The 21961-nt window shown below is 47.1% G+C and overlaps 1 protein-coding gene and 1 pseudogene across 1 annotated transcript; one reads left to right on the top strand and one right to left on the bottom strand.

Moving 5' to 3' along the window:
- Positions 1-202: 202 nt before the first annotated feature.
- Positions 203-11598, bottom strand: LOC116911499 (annotated as a pseudogene).
- A 2905-nt stretch (positions 11599-14503) lies between these two features.
- On the top strand, positions 14504-20663 carry C1H12orf45 (chromosome 1 C12orf45 homolog). Its single transcript, XM_032910560.1, has 4 exons — positions 14504-14651; positions 15912-15998; positions 18489-18625; positions 19813-20663. The coding sequence occupies exons 1-4, from the start codon at positions 14537-14539 to the stop codon at positions 20032-20034; spliced, it is 561 nt and encodes a 186-aa protein (XP_032766451.1). The 5' UTR covers positions 14504-14536; the 3' UTR covers positions 20035-20663.
- Positions 20664-21961: the final 1298 nt, after the last annotated feature.

The following is a 21961-nucleotide window of genomic DNA, read 5'->3' as shown; positions in this document are numbered from 1 at the left end:
AAATGACAGAGGCTTCCCATTACCTAGACCGTTGTCTTAGCCCCGTGTGGTCTCGATGGCTTTGCTGGGGGCAGTGGCAGGAGATTCCCAGCGGATGCCTAGCAGCTAATCATCAGTGGCCACACAGCAGCAGGCCTTCCGCCATCAGACCCAGGTCTGATAGATTTTTTTTTTTTTTTTTTTTTTTTTTTTGACAATATACATACAGAACAGCAAACACCTTTATTACACGAGCTATGACAGTTTATTTGCCTTTCCGGGCTTTGATCTTCCGCAGAAGATAGAACTCCAGCTCCTTGCCTTCGAGCACATAGCCATCTGCTCTACCACACTGGCCTGGTCTTGAGGCAATTCAGGTGAGAAGCTTGCCCTGCTGGAACTGCTCCTCCAGAAGACCGCTGGTTTTGGCGGTCTTTTTCCTTTCATCATATTTCTTTTGAATTTTCTTTGATCGTTTTTTTGTTTAAAATCTCTTCCTCCTCAGGAGTCAGCTTGGCCCCCTTCTTGCGGCCCAGGGGCAGTGCATAGTGGGACTCGTGCCACTGTCGGTACGGTGTAGTGGGACTCGTGCCACTGTCGGTACCGTGCGCTGTCAATAAGCACAGTGCAGTTCTTCGCCAGGGTCTTGGTGCGGACGAGCTCGTTATTGGATGCATCGTAGACAACATCAATGATCCTTGTTTTGCGAGTACAACACTCAGAGCCCCAGGAAAAGTTCCCCACATCCAATCTCAGAGCACGATACTTCTTATTGCCTCCTCGAACTCGGACTGTGTGTATGCGGCGAAGGCCAATCTTAGTGTTGGCCGCCGGCCGTCCCAGCTCATACTTCTTGTGGTAGGGTTTTCTCTTACCCCCGGTCTTGCGGCGCTTATGCCAGTTGTCCTGAGAGATGCCTGATAGATTCTGATATAATGGAGGAACTTGGAGGACTGACCTTTGACCAGGCAGAGTAGGACAATCAACCCAAAAGTGTCCGGTTTGAGCAGAGCCCTCCCAACTGGAGAGGCACAGGGCAGCTTTGCCCAGTGGTTAGTGTTACCATGATTTAGGTGGCATCATTGTGTTCCAACTACCTTCTTAGGAGACCTTAGGTTCCCACTAGGTAGGCAGAGGTCTCTATAATGGGATGCTTTTTATTAAACACTTTAAATGCCACATCCCGCCCATCTCTGAAAAGTCTGAAGATCATTCTATGTATTAAGTATACCTGAGTTTAGGCTTAACCTTGAAAACACATACAAGAAGATAGCTAAAGCTTGTCATTGCCTAGCAGTTTATAAGTCGGCTGCTTTTTTTTTTTTTTTTTCTTTTTTTCAGAGCTGGGGACCGAACCCAGGGCCTTGCGCTTGCTAGGCAAGTGCTCTACCACTGAGCTAAATCCCCAACCCCAAGTCCGCTGCTTTTTATAAGACTAGGAATTTAGGGGTTGGGGATTTTAGTTCAGGTAGAGCGCTTTGCTTAGCAAGCGAAGGCCCTGGGTTCAGTCCTCAGCCCTGAAAAAAAAAAAAAAAAAAGACTAGGAATGTACAGATTTATCCCTGTTAAGTTTGAGCCTTAAAACATTGAGTTGAAGACTTAAGCCATAAATACAGTCTATCAAGAGATTTCGAGAACTCTCCTGATCTCCTCATACTGTGTCATTACAGAATATCACAATTCTTTTTTTTATAACTTAGTTCATCCAGATAACTGAAGCTTAACAAACAGCAAAGACAGAGGAGCTGCACAAATATTACTGTGACCCTGATGGACCCGAAGGATTTATAAACCTTACTTATCGAACAGATCTTGTTACTTATCTAAATCTTTTAGAAGCTCGGTGTTGGTTAGCAAAGACATAAGTAATTAGGTGTAAATCTCTAAATCAGCTTTTGTTCATCTGAATAGACATCTATAGCCTTCCGATCTCGTCATTATGCAAAAACCCACACCAATCCAAAATAGTTTAGGGAACTGTTGCTGTTTACTCTGTATAAAAGGAGACAAAGTATCCTTGTGATAGGAATTTCCAACTGGGGCGTCCCCAAGCGGAATGGGAAACTTGTCAGAAAAATGTTCCAAATCCTTATCCTTCGGATTGGAGCCCAGGGAGGGTGAAAGGAGCTTCCTGGCTGTGGCTTTTGTAGTCACAGCAAACAAAGCGGGCAGTTCAGGGTGACATTTATCGGGTAGAGGAGGAAAGGGGAGAGAGCAGGAGAAAAGGGACATGTCCCCGAAGGTGCGGCAGGCTGCAGGAGCCAGAGAAACATGCACAGAGGCTAGAGGTGCCCAGGTTGAGGGGCACAGTGGGGCCTGATCCCAGAATGCTGAGAGACAGATGGTTAGAAGGAAGATATAGGAAAAACAGCAACTGAAAAGCTGGACTGTAGAATTTGGAATCAGATGTGGTGGGTGGCAGAAGCCAGCAGAAACAAATGATCCATATATACCTTAGGAGTCAGATCAGCAGCTTGGTTCTGATCAACTCTTGGTTGCCATCTCCCCCTCCCCCCCTTCTCATCACCAGATGAATGAATCTAAAAAAGGAAAAAAAGGAAAGGAAAGGACATGGCTGCTCTTAAGTGTTGTGGGGGAAGAAGTTTAGTATAGATAAAAGGAAGAGTGTAATCGGAGGTAGGGACATAGGAGAGTATACACAGCCAGACTGAGCCGGGCCATGTGAGGAGAAGGGAGAACTGATAACCAAGAAGAAATGGCCTGGGCCAAGAGACTGGCCAGGAGAGTAAAGGGTAGACCAGTAGGGCCAGGTACCCAAAATGGCTGGATTATATAGGGAAAGACAGTGGGGGTAAGGGCAACCCAGCCCCTGAGCTGGAAACGTTCAGGGTAGGAGGCAGGGTATGTCTGCCATACACTGTAACAGGTAGGGACTGAGGGATCCTGGGAGAACCTGGTGGCCAGTGTCAACTTTGATATGTTAATGGCCACCTGTAAGCCAACTGTTTGAGTCTGGAGACCTAACAGTGTTCACAGAGCAAGTAGCTATTACAAGACTCCTGTGTGCCAAGCACATGTCATCATTCATCCGTCTACAAATATCTATTAAGTACTTAATCAGATGTGATTTTCCATCCTCTGCTCTGGGACTGCACTTCTGTTTCATTCACGGAAGGAGAGACAAGTGACGGGCTCACAGGGTTCCTGAGAAAAGACAAACAAAAGAATATTTATCTGTGTAATGGCCACTAAAGTGCTTGTCACGGAGCCTGACGACCTGAGTTCAGTCCTCGGGAGACACTCTGTAGAGAGAACCAATTCCTGAAAGTTGTCCTCTGACGTCCACACATGTGCTGTGGCATGTTCACACACATGCATGAATAACATATGTAATTAAAAATTAAATATATCTAGCTGTATATTGATGATTACTAAGAAAGCGGAGTTCAAAGTTTTGGGCCAGGTGTGGTGGTGAACATCTTTAGTAGGCAAGCAGATCTCTATGAGTTCAAGACCAGCCTAGTCTACAAAATGAGTTCTAGGACTACACACAGGTAGACCTTGTCTCTACCCACACCCAAAGAAGAAGAGTTTTGGAGCGAGGATGGGGAGGCCGTAGGAGGAGGGCTTTCTTTCACTTGGAGTAAACATCCTCCTTAGTCATAATACAATCAGAGAGAATTCCGCAGCTTGAGCGAAAAGAAACAAGAAGGCAGTTACGAGATGTGGGGAAAATACAGACACAGATGTCTTGAGACAGGAATGTGTCTGTTGTTATTCAGGAGACATCAGTAGGCTCCAGAAAGCAACTGAGAGGGTAGAATGATTGTCAGCATGCGGACGGATGGATGGATGGATGGATGGATGGACAGACGGACTGGCATTGGGTGTAGGTGAGGAACAGACGGGGTACACAATCCTATGTCTGGAATGAAGTGGCAGGAGATACGGAGAACCAGGTGTCAGGACATGAGCTTCACAGGCCATGGTAAGGACTTGGGCATTGACTCTGGATTGGAAAGAGTTCCCCGAAGAACTTAAGAAGAGGTGGCCCTCAGTGATTTTGATTACAGTGGGATTGTTGTGGCCAAGGCAGACCACCCCTAAGACAGTACCTTATAAATCCAAGTAAGAGGGATGGTCGTCAGACAGGAAATGGTTAAGAGGGTGCGAGGGCTGCAGACAAGTGTCTGTGGAAGTGAGGGCAAAAGGCAGGATTTGCTCGTGGAAAAGTGGGAAAGGGGACAGAAGGAGCCTTGAAGTGTGCCTTTGAGGCTCAGCGGCTGGAAGAACGGAATCCCCATTGATGCAGTGGAGATAGGTAGGGAATTCAGGAGAGCTGACGAGACACCCTATGTCCAGTAGTAGCAATATTACAGTAGCACAGTAATACAGTCGTGTTACAGAAGGGGTGCTGTTTTGTTTTGTTTTGTTTTCTTTTCTTTTCTTTTTTTTCGGAGCTGGGGACCGAACCCAGGACCTTGCATTTGCTAGGCAAGCACTCTACTACTGAGCTAAATCCCCAACCCCAAGGGGTGCTGTTTTTAGCCATACTCTGTGAATGATAAGTTGAGGCTTCACCCTCAGGCTCCACATCTGTGAAACAGATAACAACCTCCGGAGTTTAGAATTGTCATGTACAGCACCAACAGACACCACAATGGAGAACACTCCGGAGTTTACCACTGTCTTGACATCAGAGAGGACAACTTAACACTCAATACACCTGCAGCTACGAGGCCAGGGAAACCTGTGGAGCCATAGTTTACAGAGCAGAAGCATTTTCCGAAGTTTGAAGGTGGGGAGAATCTGTAGACATTTGAGGGGACATAATAGTACACTGAAATGAGAAGGATCAATAGTCACAGAAAGATACATTTTAGGGATGGGGATAAGGAACCAAAGGGGCTAGAGAGATGGCCCAGGGGGCAAAAGTACTTGCTATGCAAGCTTGCTGGCCTGAGTTCAAATCCCCTAGAACCTACACAAAGCTGGGTGTGGTAGCATGTGTCTATAATCCCAACACTCCTTCACTTCGAGAAGGGAGATGAGAAAAAAGAAACCCCAGAAGCGGACAGCCCAGCCGGTCCTGTGTCCACAAGTGGTGAACAGGAGGCCTCACCTCAAATAGAATAGAAGGTAAGACCTAACACCAAGGTTGCCTTTTGACCTCTACCACGCCTTATGACCCATGTTTGCATTCATACACAGACACAAATGCATGCACACACGCCAAGGGAAAAACAAAACAAAAACCCTACTTCAAAAGGGATAGGGCATTCAGAAAGATGGGGTGGGGGTTTGGGGGTGGGAGTGGGGCATGACTGTTTGACACCAAGTCTCTTGGTGATTGACCCATAACTGAGCTTTTCTCCCAAGAGCACCCAGGTCATTCTCTGTGTACTGCCTGCTCCCAGCGTCTTCAGAAGGTACTCTGTCTGCCTTGTACGTGCTGCCTTAGGTTTCTGCCAACCTGGACCGCTGAGTTCCCGCCTCCAGACTTTAAACTTCTTGTTCCTTTTTAACGAAGAAGACTCTGTTCTTCCAAAAACCTCCCCTGACCTATACCTGCCAGACCGTCAGAGTCTCTGGCCATTGAATGCTGCTTATCACCCAAAACACCAAACCATGACGCTTTCCCCACCTGTCCACCTCTTGAGGTTTGTCAACTATATTCTTATTTCATACTCGCGTGGTGTTGTCAACCCCGAGGGAGTATCCGATCATTATCCACTTGGGATGAATGAATGAACACATCTAAAGGTTCTTCTGTTAACGTTGCCTTTATTTGCATTTCGGGTTTCAATTCTGGTTTCACTTCTAGCAGAATAATTTACTAATTGAAGAAAAAAAAAAAAAAAGGAAGCAAGGAAGCTAGATAGACAGTGCTAGCACGTGTCTTTAATCCCAGCACTCCAGAGGCAGAGGCAAGTGGATCGCTGAGTTCAAGGACAGGCTGTTCTACAGAGCGAGCTCCAGGACAGCCAGGGTTACACAGAGAAATCACATCTCAAAAAAAGAAAAAGAAAAGAGAAAAGAAAGAGATGGTATCACTACGTAGCTCCAACTGGCCTGAAACTTGAAATTCTTCTTCTTCTGCCTCTCGAATGCTTTGGATTCCAGCCTCATACTACCATGACCGATGCGATTTATTTTATTTAGGATCTGATGGTAGGACTCTTGAAGATGGCTCCATGCTTAAGAATGCTGGATGCTCTTGTAGGTTCAATTCCCCAGCCCCTGTGCACTAGCTCAGAGCTCCCTGTAACTCCAGTTCCAGAGATCCGATGGTCAGTTCTGAGGGACCAGGCACACTCCTGGCATACAGACACACTTGCAGGTTAAAGGTTCAGGAAATAAAAATAAAGATATTAAAAAATAAATTTTAAGCTGGACACGTGCCTTTAATCCTAGCCTCTGTGAGTTAAAGGCCAGCCTGGTCTACGGAATGACAGGCAGGGATACACAAGAGAAACTCTGTCTCAAAAAGAATCAAAAACAATATTTTTTTCTTTTAAGATTTACTTATTTTATTTACATGAGTACACTATAGCTGTCTTCAGACACACCAGAAGAGGGCGCCAAATCCCATTATAGATGCTTGTGAGCCCCCATGTGATTGCTGGGATTTGAACTCAGGACCTCTGTTAGAGCAGTCTTAACCCCAGAGCCATCTCTCCAGCCCCCAGTTTTTTTTTTTCTTTTGACGAATTTAACTGCATAATACACTCTATAATTGACTTGGTTGAGGTTCTGCTAGGACACGGACTTCCTAGAATCGTCTTGCTTCTCAGTAGCTGGCATTACCAACCTGCAGTGGATCCGGCTTTTAGACCCAATACTTAGGAGACAGAGGCAAGTATATCTCTGTGACTTCAAGGCAAGGCTGGTGCTAGCCTGGGCAACACAATGAGAAACTGTGTCCAAAACAAACAAACAAAACAAACAAACAAACAAACACAACAAAAAACCAGTCCTGGGTTGAATCCGAGCACACCCCCTGCCCCCAATAAAAAAAGAAAAGGAGGAGGAAGAGGAGGGAGTCAAAATATACTCATTTTTGGAATCAGTATAATAGGTATACAAGCACTGCTTTTACAAGCTATCTATAAACAAGAAATTATAGCAAAACAACAACAAAAATAAGAACGGACGACTATGGAAGGGCTTAGTGTTGGGGTTTCGAATCTCGGCTCATGCTCCGGTGCTGGGACAGAACACACCTAGCCACCATGGTTCCACGTGGAGAGGTTTAATGAAAGAGGAGTAGAAGAGCAGAAAGGCGGCCGGCCACGGGCACGTGGAGGGGGCAGGGATTGGGGTGGGGAAGGGGGCAAGAGCAGCGAAGAAAAAGAGCAAGAGGGGGTAAGAGAGGAGGAAGAGAGGGGTAAGAGAGAAGTAAGAGGAAGAGGAGGGGCAAACAGCCTCTTACACAGGGTCAGGCACAGCTGGCTGTTGCCAGGCAACTGTGGGGCGGAGCATACCTGACAGTTCCCATGTAGCTGTGGGGGTGGAGCTTAGACCGAATACCAACACTTAGCACGTTGCTCTGCAGTCTGCAGTTTTCCCTGAAAGAAAAGAGGTACAAAGATACACTGTGTCAGCATCGAGTCTCTGCAGCGGTCTCTGGCCTCATCCGTTCCATACTTTTGGCTAAATCTGAAGTTCATACCCTCTTTGTAGTGTTCTGTTGGGGCTATTTCAAAGGGAATATTACGAGCATGTGCCTGTATTTTTAGGAGAGCCTGTAACTGGAAGGGCCTATAACCATTTGAAATCCGAATGTTGCAAAAACATTCTTAACGGGAACTAGATCAAAGCAGATGGCACCCGTAAGACGAGGAAGGGGAAGGGTACAGGCTGTACTCAGTCCGCTAACATGGCACAACAAATGTTTGTCCAGTCATTTCCTGGAGTTTGACTCTTGCGTGTATTCCCTCTTAAGCTCATTTCTGTGTGTGTGTGTGTGTGTGTGTGTGTGTGTGTGTGTGTGTGTGTGTGTGTTTAAATATAGCCTAGAGTCCCAGGTACGGGGTTGTTTTTCCAGACAATGGAAGGATTTAAAGGACAGGAAAGGAATATAACTGGAAATCTTGGGGAATCCCAGCAGAGTCCTTAGAGAATACCTGAGGAACCAGGGACCTTTCTTTGGGGTTCTTAGCTTTGTTAGTACAAAAAGAATGGCACACAGAAGCTCAGGGACAATTTATTAACATTTAAAAAGGAAAACTCCAGGCCAATTTCCAAGCCTGAAGGGAGTAGGAGAACAAGGAGGAAGAAACCCCGTGTGGGCTGAGATAAGGCAGAACGGAGGACAGTTACAGGGTGGCATGCAGCCACATGCCCAGGAGGGGAGCTTAGGAAAAAGAAGAAGGAAGCCCAAAGTATTAGTTATGGAGTCTAAAAATATACTTAGGCTCTGGTCAGCATTTGAAAGAAAAAGAAGAAATAATTAGGTTTTAGAAAGGCGGGCTGTCTTAGCTGCACCTCTAGGCAGCTCAGCTAGGGAGGACAATGTTAGGGCGTGGGAATTCTGGGAAGGAAAAGCCGGGTATCTTAAGGTGAACCAACCTTCCTAGGGACGGTCCCCTAGCCAAGCCCTATTGAATTAACACTTTAAGAAGGAGACAAGAATTTGTCTCCACCTAGAGGTTTGTTCTACTCTTTGTTATATGTCTGCATTGTTGTAAACATTTCTGCCGGAATGCAGGGACAGTGTCTGAATTCGGAATGCATTTTCTAAATACTTTCGAGGAGTGGTTAAAAAGCCAGCCCAGCGTTGAATGCGCTGGAACTTCAGGAAAGATCCTAGAAATTTAACTATGCATATAAAGATATGGAAATAACCAAAATCCTTTCGACTTTGACAAAGATCAGCGGCGGAGGATGTAGACCAGTTCCAGTGCACACTTGGCCCTGGGTTTGATGCTAAGCACTGGGTAAACAGGCGTGGTGGATAGAAACAGGAGTGTCACGTCCGTGTCTGTAATCCCAGAAACAAGGGGACTGACACAAGTTGGAAGCTGACTTGGTGAACCGCCATAGCTGTCCTTAGCTGTCAAGTGACACAAACCTAGAGTCACGTGGGAAGAGGGAACTGCAACAGAAGAATTGCACCGTCTCTGGCCGGGTAGACAAAGTATTTTAATTGCTAACTGATATAAGGGCGTCCTGCGTACTGTGGGCGGTGCCATGCTGAGACAAGAGGATTTGGGGTGAAGAAGCAGCTGAGCAAGGCGGAAAAGCATCATTCCTCCACAGCTTCTGCTCCCAGCTCCTGCCTTGAGTTTCTGCCTTGGTTTTCCTCCATGATGCACTGTAGAGTGTCGGTGGAAACAAACCCTCCCTTCTCGGGTTACTTTTAAAAACTTTTTTGTCGTGTGTGTGTGTGTGTGTGTGTGTGTGTGTGTGTGTGTGTGTGTGTGTGTGTGTGTGTGTACATTTTAAGAAGGGAGAGGATTTTATTCATATACTGGCGCCAGGTCTACACCCAAGACTTGGCAGATTCGGGAATATGCTGCCCAGCTTCCTCAATCAGGGGGCTTTTAAAGGCAAAGAACACAATGTTACATTTTGTTTATGCTCCAGCAAAAGGTCATCCTGGCAAAACAAGCTTTTGTTTACAAGGAGGTTTGTTAAAGTTGTACAAGACCAGGCTGATTGCAAAACCTAGCCCTCAACCACCGCTTAACATTTGGAAGTCCAACTTTGCTTTCTAATTCTTCACCACAGAAAATTTAAACAGTTAGACATCAGTGTAACGCTAGTCATCATGTGCACAGGCGAGCAGGCGCCCGCACAGGCTAGAGTAGGGTGTTGGCTTTCCCCAGGTTGCTTTTGCTCATTCTTGGACTTTACCAAGAGCAACAGAAAGTAAGTATAGAAGAACTTGACTGAGCTCCAGGGCAGGCAAGGCTGCATCATCAAAGTTCACAAACTGGACAGTGGGAAATTGTTTTGCCACAGATGCGTACGGTCTCAATGCCTGTTATCCCCTGACTCATATGCTGGCGCCTAACTGCTAAGGTGACAGTATTAACAACTGTGACTGGTGAGAAGTGTAGGCCCTTTGTTAGCTTTGATTTTTTTTTTTTTTTTAAGGGGCCTGGGTGAGGAAAAAGAGTACTCATTTTTGTTTGGCCCTTCTGGTTTAGATTCATTTCTGAAGTAATACTAGCCTATCTTGTTAACATTTTAAGATTATGATGCACGCATACAATGTGTTTCGAGCATATTCATCTTTAACCCCTCCCAGATCCATCCTGACCCCTCCCATTATTATTATTAAGGGCCACGTCTGCAATTGAGTCATGACTGTTCCCCTCTTTTTTTCAAAGGTTGGGCTTGAAGGGCATCTTCTAGTACTTCTGAAGGAGAACTCCCAACAGTGGGGGTTCCCTCCCGGACCCTGGATTAGGGTCAAACCACACCCAAACACCTGCTTTCACAGAGAGATCATTTATTAAGCTGAGGTAAAAGTGGTTGCTTTGAGACTCAGGCAGACAAACAACATCCTGGGAAGAGGGGAAATTATACCCTTGCAGGTTTAACTTTTAAAAAGGAGTTCTGCGTTAGGATGGAGCTAGAATGCCATCGTATATTTTGACGGAGCATGTTAATTAGGTGAACCAAGGGGGCCTTCTGACTTCTGGACTTCAATACTTTGATAGCTGGACCTTGGTAGTCCGCCTTAGGAGGAGGAAGTGGCCAAATAAGGGAATAGACCTTGGGGACTAGCAGTTGGGAGGAATGTAAGTAACCATCAGGTTTTTAGCAAGACCTAGGGAGCAGGGAGAAGGGGAAGGCCTGCCACAACCTTACAACTTTCACCTTGTTCTATCTCCCTGGATGTCTTCCTGTGGATAGCGAGGTTTGGGATGCCAAGTAGGGCTTCTCAGCACAAACCCTGTTTGTACTGTCTATCCCTTACACTCTAGCAGAATAGGGAGCTTCCTCTGCCCTGCCCCCTTCTGCGGGCTTACATTTTTTTTTTTTGCAGCCTAGTTCAGTAAGCATTCAACCTTCCCTCTAATCCAACACCCACCAGAGGTAGTGGAAGAGAAAAGTTATCAGTATATGGGGGAAGTGGACCTGTTTAGCAATAGTTCTGTGGGGGCAAGCTCAATCTTCTTCGTTAGCTGTTCAGTCTGGCAGCAAACACCAAACACAAACCAACAGCTTCAGTTCAGTCTTCGCTGCAGGTGGACACCACACACGAACCAGCAGCTACAGTTCGGTCCTCTCACCAAGCAGACACCAGGAAGCTGTAGTTCGAGCCTGAAGAAACCGCAAGACCCGCCAACCTGCCTGAGGGGAGGCCGCAGGAGCCACAAGAAGCTGCAGGCCCCTGACAAGTAGTTCTTGGGCGAGTTTCTCTCAATGTCCGTGTTACTACAAGCTAAACTCAACAACGCTATGTCAGGTGAACCAATACACGCATGTTGTTAGCAAAGAACAGCGAGGCGGAACAAACCAGTGCTCGTCTCCCCCTGTCTGTGGGGTCATATTTATACTCCTTCGTCAAGCAACCTTTCACGTGTGTGCTATAGCAAAACATGCTTTCACCTGTGTCTGCTTCAGGAGAACATTCCTTCACCTGTTTGTTCCAGTGAAACATCCTTTCACCTGTGTCTGCCTCAGGAGGACAGTCTTTCCCATGTCCGCGTTAGCAAGACATCCTTTCACCTGCGTGCCCCAGCAGACCATCGTTTGACAAAGATCACTAGAAGTTTCCATTTCGCCCTTCTGCTTTCCCAGCCGGATCAGAGGTTATTGTAAAGAGGCGTGTCCATGTCTCTTTCCTGGTACAGTTCTTGGCAGACAGCTCAGCCTTATACCCACAACAGCAGCACAGCCAGCTATCTGCTATCATAGCCCACTTAGCATCCTAGCCTAGGTAGACTGCTTCCGGGAATTGCAACACATCCTCCGAGTCCTCTACTTAGGTGTGTCTGTATACGGCGTGTATGAGCTCAGATGTGGAGGTCCAATAGTTGGTTACCGTTGTGCAGTGACGAACTGTGACAAATAAACTCAGGCTAAAGATGACATTGAGGAGTACTCCCAGTGCAAGAAATGAGCAACAAAAATGTGTCCACTTTCAAGAAGAAGGAAGAAATATATATTCCAGCCCTTTGATTGTATTTTCATTGGGTTATCTGGGCTGGCCAATAGATTTGCAGGTAAAGGTGTCTGCTGCTATAGTTTTTTCTTTTTTGATCCATAGGACCAATGAAGTGGGAGAACTGCCTCCTTTAAGTTGTCCTGACTTCCTGTCATGTGCCCCTGTGCCATGGCATGTGCCCCAATACACACACACACACACAGTTTTTTGAGACACAGATTTACTATGCAGCTCTGGCTGGTTTAGATCTTGCTATGTAGTTTGGGCTGGCCTTAAACTCACAGAGATCCACCAGCCTCCCTGCCTCCTGAATACTAGGTTTAAAGGCACTGCTTGAAGCCGCAACTGCATACTTCCTGCTGTTCCTGTTCGCAGCGGTCGCGAGGTGGAAGGAACTCAAATATTCACCGTCAGAGAAAGCATACAGTTAACAAGTCCTGGTAGCAAAGCCTGTGTGCAATCTCAGCACTTGGGATTAAGTGTTTGAGGACAGCATGGAATTCAACTATGTAGCTGAGGTTTTAGAGTGAGACCCTGTACCTCCCCCCAAAAGCGTGGTGCACAATTCAAGCACATATTATTCAGCATTAAGATTGAAAGATATCCTTTCCAGTAAACCTTGAAGGCATTATTTTCAGTGAAATATGCTAGTGACAAAACCAAGTAGTTTATGATTCTAGTTAGATGGAAAGAGAAATTGTTGGTTTTTGGGGGGTGGAAGCTTTGAAAACAAAAGCTTTACTTTCTGAGCTCCGGGGGAGGCAGCAAGTTCAGGAGCTGAACCTCGTCCTCCCGAAGGGAGATTGTACAACATTTTAACAGGCTGAGGGGGAGCTGGGGAGAGCAGCAGTGTGATCCAATTGTGTTTTGACATTATGGGTTAATGCATCCAGGGCACCTGGCTTTGTTTTTTTTTTTTTTTTTTTTTTTTTTTCCGGAGCTGGGGACCAACCCAGGACCTTGCGCCATAGGCAAGCGCTCTACCACTGAGCTAAATCCCCAACCCCAGGGCACCTGGCTTTAAGGACCTTAATTCCTTCTCCTAGACTTTAGGTGCGGAGCTCAGAGTGACACCCTGACAAAGGTGCAGGTCAGCTGTATGTCATTAACAAGCACACAACAGGCAATTGGTTATGTATATTTTCACAACTTACCTACCTTGGTCTAGGTGACAGCATTTTTTATATTCTTTACCAGTTAACCGACAATTAAGAAAACATGTAGATTTGGGATAGGTGTGCGTTCCTAGGCCTGAGAACACGAATTTGTTTGACCCTGTCAGCAAGATGGAGGACTCTTGAGATGGCTGGACTCAAGACAGCTGTCTCCTTACAAGTTGTTCCTGAGAAGTCTAAACTCAGACACCTGCTTAAGACAAAAGCTCTTCAGCTGTAGGGAAGTCCCCAGCTCCCCTAGTGCGTGGGACCTTGAATTTTGTTTCTCCTTATGATTTAAATGGAGTCTGAAAATGAAATGGTAGTGCTTACAAATGTTTCTTTTCCTTGTTCCCAACAAAACCATGAGCATTGGGTCCCAGGGCCAGGGAGAGAGGAGGAATGGGGTTTGTCATTCAATGGTTTTATTTCAGCTTTTTAAAAAAATTAAGGGTTTGTTTTGATGCTGGAGACCAAACTTAGGGCTCCCTTCACAACTTCACCATTTAGCTACCACCAGGAACAATTTTCATTTTGACATGACAATGTTCCAAAGGCTTGTTGTATAGCATTTATGATACTGCTGGGTTTTGTGTTTACCATTGAATAGTGAACTAAGCTCGGTCTGCTCATTCAGACCTTAAATTCAAGCTATTTAGGAGGCTAGAAAGAGCCAGGAGGACTTTTGAGTACTAGGCCAAGAAGAATACCTCGGTGAGACTTCAACAAGCAACAAACTCAGGCAAGCATAGTAAACGGGTGCCTGTAGATTTAAGTGCAAGGAAACTGAAGCTGGCAAAATGGTGAATTTGAGGCCAACTTGGGCCAGCCAGTTAAACAAAAAAAAATTTTTTTAAAGAAGCTGGGTGTGGTGGCTCCCACCTATAATTTGGCGTTTGGAAGTTACAAATTATGTCAGGATTGCCACAAAGTCAAGGCCACAGAAACCTCCCCAAACAAAAATAGAATAATGACAAAGGCCTCGTATCACCTTCACGCTTGCGTTTGCTTAGCTTAACCAAGCCGGGCTGACGCTTCTAATAGTAAGGAAGGAAACCTTTTGGCTAAACTCGGACACGTGCAATCATAGCGGTCCGCCCAGGCTGTGTGGTGTCCCCGCCCCCCCGCCTCCGGCCCGCCCCCGCTTCCGGTCCCCGTGGGCTGGAGGCTTCAGCTGCAGGCAGGACTCCCGCCACGCACCGCCCCACCCTCCTAAGTCACCGCCCACCTCCGAGTTTCCGTCAATTGCCGCCTTGACCCCGCCCCTTCCCCGTGCCTTTCTATATCCGGGCTTTTCCACTCCCACTGCCTGAGAAGCATGGCGCTCCGTGGTGAGCACGCGAGTGGTCCTGGCGTCTCTTCGTCTTCTGTGGACTGCTCGCGGATCACGGTGTCCAGGGAGCTACTGACGGCGGGGAGCGAGGGTTCGCGAGGTGAGCGGCGGCGAAGAGCGGGGTGGTGGGCTGGAGGGACCGGGGACGCTGCGGGGTCGCAGACGCTGCAGGACCTGGAACGCTGCGGGAGGTCGGGAACGCTCCCGGGACCAGGGGCGCCGCGGGGTTCAGGGACACTAAGGCGCCCAAGACTGCGTGGGGTCCGGTCTCTGCGAGGACCGGGGACACCAAGAGGCCCGAGACGCTGCATGGGTCGGGGATGCCGCGGAGCCCCGGACGCTAAGGGGGCGGGGACTCTGCTGGTGTCAGGGATGACCGGGCCAGTCGAGGTGGGTACAACCAAGCCAGTCCGGACCTGGGAGGTTCTTAATGAACTCTACAAGGACTACCTGGTCTGGACCGGCTTGGAAGGTAAAGAGCAGGCAATACCATTTTCATTATTTTTTGGTTTGGGTACAAACTCCTTAGTGTGGCCTTGGCGGAGGGAGACCTGTGTGCGGGAAATCCACTCAGCATTTCCTCCGCTAGTGTGACATCTCATTAATTCCAGCACTTGGGAGGCAGTGGCAGTGGGATCTCTTGAGTTCGAGACCAGTCTGGTCCACATAGGACGTTCCAGAACAGCCACAAGTATAATGTAGTGAGACCCTGTTTCGCAAAAACAATTCTCAAAAAAAAAACCAATCTGTGTTGCCCTGGTTCTGAAACTTGCTCTGTTAAATCAGGCTGGCCTGCCTCTGCCTCTGAGTGCTGGAATTAAAGCATTTCTAACTTTAAACTTGAAGACTACGTTTTGCTAATTCTATTGTTTAAAGTTGTGGATTGTGTATCCCTGGTGTCTTAGGAGGTCAGAAAGTGATCTTTTGTAACTGGAGTTACAGTCCAGTATGAATCCCCACGTGGGTGCGTGGACTCAAACCCTGGCTTCCGCAAGGGCAGTTAGTGCTTGACAGTTCTATTGTGTAGTCCTGGCTGCCCTGGAGCTCCAGAGATCACTTGTCTGCCTTTTGAGCGCCCTACCATGCCCAGCCCCCCAACCCCTTTTGTTAACTCAGAAGATAGAATCCAGTGTGTATTTGAGTACTAGAGGTGGGTGAGAGATGGCCAGAGAGAGGAGAGATGGATGTGTATAGACAGGGGTGTTTGCTCCTTCTCTGTCAGTGTGTGGAATGGTCCAGGCTGCAGGCAGTCCTAGGGGCTGTGCTGACGGCCCCTCTCTCACTGTTAATCTATCATTTCTGAATTGCACTTGAGGCTTAGGGCTGTTTTGTGCCGTTAATTGTTTGTGTGTGGTTTCAGGTGTCTGGGACCAGCTGCTCATCAACTCTAAGCCTCATTCCAGAAAGGCCTCTACCCTTCAAACAGTTCGGGTACAAAGGAGCCCTTGTAAGTACCTCCTTTCTACTCTAGAGGACACTCCCCTGATTAAGGCTAGTTAATCCATTTTGTGATGGGATAGCCTGTCTTCATGGTTCATATTAAACCAGAGAGTCAAATACATTGTGTAAACCATTTTCTGAGGAATAGAATTTTTCATGTTCATCACCTCCCTGCAGTTTTTTTCTGAATGAAAGGTATTTTTGAAACTTCAAAAGGTCCAGCTAGTTACTTAAGATCTTTTTTTTTTTTTTTTTTTTTTTTTGGTTCTTTTTTTTCCGGAGCTGGGGACCGAACCCAGGGCCTTGCGTTTCCTAGGCAAACGCTCTACCACTGAGCTAAATCCCCAACCCAAGATCTTTTTTTTTTTTTTTTCCCCTTTGAGACAGGGTCTCATGTAGTCCAGGTTGGCCTCAGGCTTCACTGTGTGGCTGAGAAGGACCCTGAACTCCAGATTCTCCTACCTCACCCAATTCTAGAATGAGTTACGTGCTGCCATGCCAAGTCTGTTTTTTTTCCTCCCCTCTGACAAGTCTCACTCTTAACCCCTGGCTGGCCTGGAACTCTGCCTCCCCCTCCCAAGAAGTGGGTTAAAGGTGCGTGCCACCACACCTGGCAGGTATTTACTCCAGGAGATTGCTCAGAACAGGTGCTTGTTGAGCAAACATGAGGACCAGGGTTCAAATCCTTGGAACCCACTTAAGCTGTGTGGCTTCATGAATCCATAACTCTTAATACTCTGGGAAGCATTAAAGGACTCTCAAACTGACCTCTGAAATGTCACAAGCCAGACCTCCATCATCTGCATTGCTCTCAACATTCTTATCCTCCAAGCTCTCTACAGAATGGCCCAGCCCAAAGTTCTTCTACAATCTTAAAAGCACAGTCGGGTCTCTGCCACAGCAGTACCCCATGACTGCAGTACCCATTTCTGTCCTAGTTAGGGTTTGTTTTGCTGTGATAAAACACCAAAGACCGGGGGTTGGGGAATTTAGCTCAGTGGTAGAGCGCTTGCCAGGAAGCGCAAGGCCCTGGTTCTGGTCCCCAGCTCATGGAAAAAAAGAACCAAAAAAAAAAAAAACCACCAAAGACCAAGGCAACTTGGGGGGGGAGGGGAAGGGTTTATTCCGCCTACACTTACACGTCACTGTATTACTGAAGGAAGTCAGAACAGGAACTCACACAGGGCAGGAACCTGGCGGCAGGAGCTGATGCAGAGGCCATGGAGGGTGCTGCCTACTGGCTTGCTCAGCCTGCTTTGCCTGTAGAACCCAAGAGCACCAGCCCAGGGATGGCATCACCCACAATAGGCCAGGCCCTCCCTTCCGTCAATCAGTAATTAATTAAATGTCCTATAGCTGGGTCTTGCAGAGGCATTTCCTCAGTTGAGGTTCTCTCAGACTCTGGCTGGTACCAGCATGGTGGTGAGATTGAATGCATTAGTTAGAACTCTGAATTGCCGAAGAGCGAAAGCTCAGATTGCTCTAAGAGAAACCAGAGTTAGAAACTAAAAGTTGTATCTGCATCCCAATGCTCATTTTCTCCATGTGCTGCCGGTCTCTGCTCTCTCGGTGTTAGACTAACCTGAAGGTGCTGCTTTATTGGAGGTTCCAGGTGAACATCCTCTCAGTGGTATTCTCCTCAGCTCTCAAGTTGACTGATTACTGGCTTGGCTTGGCTAGGACATCACGTCAGATTACACCACAGGGCAGATTGTGATAGGCAAGACTGCAGAAACATAGGCCTGTTCAGGATGAGGAACATTAGTGACCCAAGCTTCAAAGGGAGGACAGGCATGGTCCTCTGCAGGACTCTGGAGCCAGCCCAAGGTATGAACATAGAGAATTTATAATTACATAGCAAGCCTGTTCCTGTTTCCCTTTTCATTTTTGTTTGTCTTTAAGAAGGCTGGTGTTAACATTTTCAGATGAAAGTTGGGCAGGTGACCGACATTCCAGGTAACTGACATAGTAAAAAGTAAAATGGGGTCTCATTAATAACCTTGACAGCCTCCCTTTGTTTTTTTTTTTTTTTTTTTTTTTTTTTTCTTTTTTCCTTTTTTTTTTTCCAGAGCTGGGGACCGAACTCAGGGCCTTGCGCCATAGGCAATCGCCTACCACTGAGCTAAATCCCCAACCCTGACAGCCTACCTTGTAAAGACCAGGTGCACTCTTGACCATTAGCTCATTCTGTTTTCTTCAAAACACATTCGTCTTGTTGAAAGCCAGCCTTCTAAAATTTTATACTTTGAGGATGGCAGCGTAACAGAACATTTGAGGAATAATTGGGAAATGATGTCGTTGTGTTGCTCTGGGAATTCAGAGGGCCTGGGAATGTAACTGGTGGAGTCCTGGGCCTAGCACCCACCCTCTAGCCCAAGCAGGCTCAGAAGTGGAGGGACATACAGAGTTAATGGGTTTGTTGTTAACTCTGCTGTAAAGTGCTGGGAGTTTTGAAGCCTAGAATTTCCTAATATGCTTGCTTCTGTTTGCCCTCCAGTGTTAGACCAGGTTCAGGCCTTCCTCCCACAAATGGCCCAGGCAAATGAGAAGCTGCAGAAGGAAATGGCCGTTGCTCCAGCTGGTCATTTCAATATTGAAAACATCGACGAGACGTCCGGAAACGTCATACAGATGGTAATGCCAGCTGTTTGTTTCATACAGTGGTGTTAACGTACTATCACCAAAAGGGAAGAAGAGTGATATTTTAAAAGTTGTGGCTACTAAATCTTGAATTCTATACAGTTTCATATGTATGTATTTTTTTTAGGGAAGAGCTATTCATGTTGGCCATAGTTCAGGGGAACAGTTTCCGTGGTGTAGGAGTTACTCAGGGTTGACTGGGGTCGGAAGCCTGTGGCATGCTACAATTTCATCTTTCCCCTTCAGCCACTTTCTAGTTCAGTAGCTAAACAGAAGTGGGTGGTGGGCAGGATTTTGTCCAGTTACACTTTGCTGGTTTTTGTTCAAAAATGTAAATTTCTTTAAGGCAAGAGTTGTGATAATTTTTGCGGGGGAACCTCAGGTTGGCCTCATTGTCAATCCTGCCTGTCATCCCCCCTACTGTTGTCATAGGCTGGGATTGTAGCTGTGTCACTGTGGCCAGCTGTTTGCATTTCTTGTCATCAAGTCTGAAGTGTCCACTGGGGTGCCTAATTGTAGTCTAGCAGTTCTCAGCCCCTCAGTCTCAGACCTGCCGGGACCCGAAAAAAAGATATTTACATATGGTTGATAGCAGTAGCAAAATTATAGTCACAGTGTAGCAGTGAGAATTTTATGGTTGGATCGGGGAGGTCGCCACAACATAGGAACTGTATTAAAGGGTTGCATTGTTAGGAAGGTTGAGAACCACTGCTCTAGTCCAGTCTTATTGACTGACTGCTGTTGGATGTGTAATAGGCAGGAAGAACTTTTTTAAAGACCTAAGTAAAACCGATCCTTCGAGCACTCACTGACTTAAGATGGATTCTGGCACCTTGAAAGCATGAAGGTGCCATTTGTATTAAGCGCACAGCTTAGTCTTTGCTCCAGAATGTGTAGTGAATATTGGTAGCTCCCTCTGTTGGCTTTATTAGGAATTATTTGTGTCTCTCCCACCTATGTGGGTGCCCATAAGAACCAGCAGAGAGTGTTAGATTTTCTGAGGCTGGAGTTAGAGGTGTGTTGAGAGCCACTTGCTAACAGGTACTGGGAACTGAGCGGGGGCCTCTGGAAAGCAGTGAGCACCTTTCCTGCTTGCTGAGCCCTCTCCACGCCTGCCATGTTGCTCTATTAGAGCTTGTTACAGAACTGCCCTGAAGGACGTTTCTCCACACTCTTTATAGGACGTGGCCTTATTTGAGATGAATCAGTCAGAAGATTCGAAAGAGGACGATAATCCAGAAGAGAGCTCACAGGACAGTTCTGGGGACAGCTCGGAGTCCGAAGACGATGACTGCATTCCCTCTGAAGTCACCATCGAGAACATTAAGCTTCCGAACACAGAAGGTGGCAAAGGCAAGATTGAAGTTTTGGACAGTCCGGCAAGTAAAAAAAAGAAGCAGTGAAATTAACCACAACAAAGGAGCAGATGCTCCCTGTCCACCCACCCAGGGATTGTGGGGAGGTCTTCCCGGGCTGATTGGCTTTAGTTCTCACGAGTCACAAAGAAAAATTCATGAATCCAGGTGTATTTTAAATAGTGCTCAGAGCATGGCTGCAGAGAGGGTAGTGTCCTTGGACACTGAGAAGGGAAATGAGAAAGGACCGGATTGGTTCATGCAGATGTTTGCCCCAGCTGATGTGATCTAGAGTGTGGGCTGTAACTCTGACTCATCACGCTGAAAGGAGCTGTATGTTACAAGAACCCGTGGCCAGTTCTGGGTTTTGGTATGTTCTGTGTCAGGGCAGGCTGCAGTTTGTTACGTAGGACTGGGTACTACAGACAAGCCCAGGATGGCGGCCCCTGATATCTAAGGTGTGACGGTGCCTCTGTTTAGTTTAGGAGAACCCAAGCTGCCTTTTAAAGATTTGTAAGGGAGAGATAGCATTGACATCCTGTTAGAGCAGACCGATCATTGCTCCTTCTGTAAAGAGAGTTGAAACCACTGTGTGCTGTATCAATGTCTTGTATATGAGTGTGAAGTCATGTAAAAATTGTCCTTTCAAATTGTAATAATACTGTCAGCCTGAATGACTCCAGTTCTCCCGTTAGTGAGCTTACAGCGTGTGGATGACGTGGGTAGCTGTCTCACTGACTAACCAGTCTTAGATGACGTCATCAGGGCTAGCAAGTGCCAGAGGTGGGAAGGTGAGCTGTCTGTTCAGGAGGCCACTTGAGTAGAGGAACAGTTTCCCTGTGACTTGGAGATGGTAACCTCTGTTGCTATCCTGGTGGTTGCCATACCATCTAATGATACTTCATCCTTGCCCTTCTGAGCCAGAGTCTCTGGTTGGTCCCAGCAGCTACTGCTCCATAGCCAAGCTGGGTTAGGGTATCAAGCCTGGACTAGTTTTCCTGCCCTCCAGCACTTATTACCCTTCTGTACCTTCCTTCATAGTCCCTGAGCCCCTAGAAAGAAAAAGGTATCCTGGTCCTTTACCTCCCTGAGAGCTGAGCAGAGCGAAGTGTTCGAGGGCATGCATAACTACCTGACTGAGGAGAGTCCGCCATGTGTGCAGGGCATCATGGGCTACGTGCTTGCTGCCCACAGCAAGGAAAGGCTTCCTTCACTTGCAGTTGGTAGCTACAGCATGACTGATCCACACACTCTCAGGATAACTCTTTTCTATTTCTGTGAAGACACTTTATGACCAAAGCAAACAGTAGAAGAAAGCATGTAGTTGCAAGGCTTCCTGTCCATTGTAGACGGTGAGTCTGACACACGGGAGGGGAGTGTTGGGGTGGACAGGGCAGCAGAGCAGAAGACTGGGCCTGGCTGGGCTTTTGAAACCTCAAGCCTGTCTCCCCTCTCTCCCACTCCAGTGACACCTTTTCCAACCAGGCCCCAGCTCCTAATTCTTCCTAAACAGTCAACCAACTAGGACCAAACATTCAAATGTATAAGGGCCATTCTCCTTTAAACCAGCACAGTGATTGATTGGGTACATACGTGTGTGGACATAGGTTTTAGCCCCAGGTTGGAGGGGGCTAGACAGGCAGTTAGTTGGAAGATGGCTGGCTGTGCCTGTGCAGATTGAACCTGCTGTTCCTGTGTTAACACACAGGTAGTAGAGTACTTGGGGGTCCTTAGCCAGTGAGTCTGTAGGAGTTGGCTTTCCCTTGTGGCCTGAACAGCACCCTCTGACCCCGAATGCTCACTGCTGGGGACTGCAGTACTGCTTTCTGCTGTAAGCTTAGGTTGGTGCTCTAGTCTCGAAGTCCGCATTTGGTGTCCGTAGTAGTAGGGGTGACCGTTTAGCTCTGGTATACATCCAAGGATAGTGACGGTAACTTAGGGGATCTATCTCCCTGGCCAACAATTCACAGGAAGC

This window comes from Rattus rattus, chromosome 1 (genome assembly GCF_011064425.1).
Source record: "Rattus rattus isolate New Zealand chromosome 1, Rrattus_CSIRO_v1, whole genome shotgun sequence".
In the NCBI taxonomy this organism is placed as follows: Eukaryota; Metazoa; Chordata; class Mammalia; order Rodentia; family Muridae; genus Rattus; species Rattus rattus.
This window is presented reverse-complemented; position numbering and strand designations above follow the sequence as displayed.

Excerpts from the sequence above, each read along its gene's own strand:
- C1H12orf45 (XM_032910560.1), top strand. The coding sequence starts at position 14,537 with ATGGCGCTCCGTGGTGAGCACGCGAGTGGTCCTGGCGTCTCTTCGTCT. Across the intron at positions 15,999-18,488 it reads TCGGGTACAAAGGAGCCCTT|TGTTAGACCAGGTTCAGGCC; the intron begins GTAAGTACCTCC and ends TTTGCCCTCCAG. Across the intron at positions 18,626-19,812 it reads CCGGAAACGTCATACAGATG|GACGTGGCCTTATTTGAGAT; the intron begins GTAATGCCAGCT and ends CACTCTTTATAG.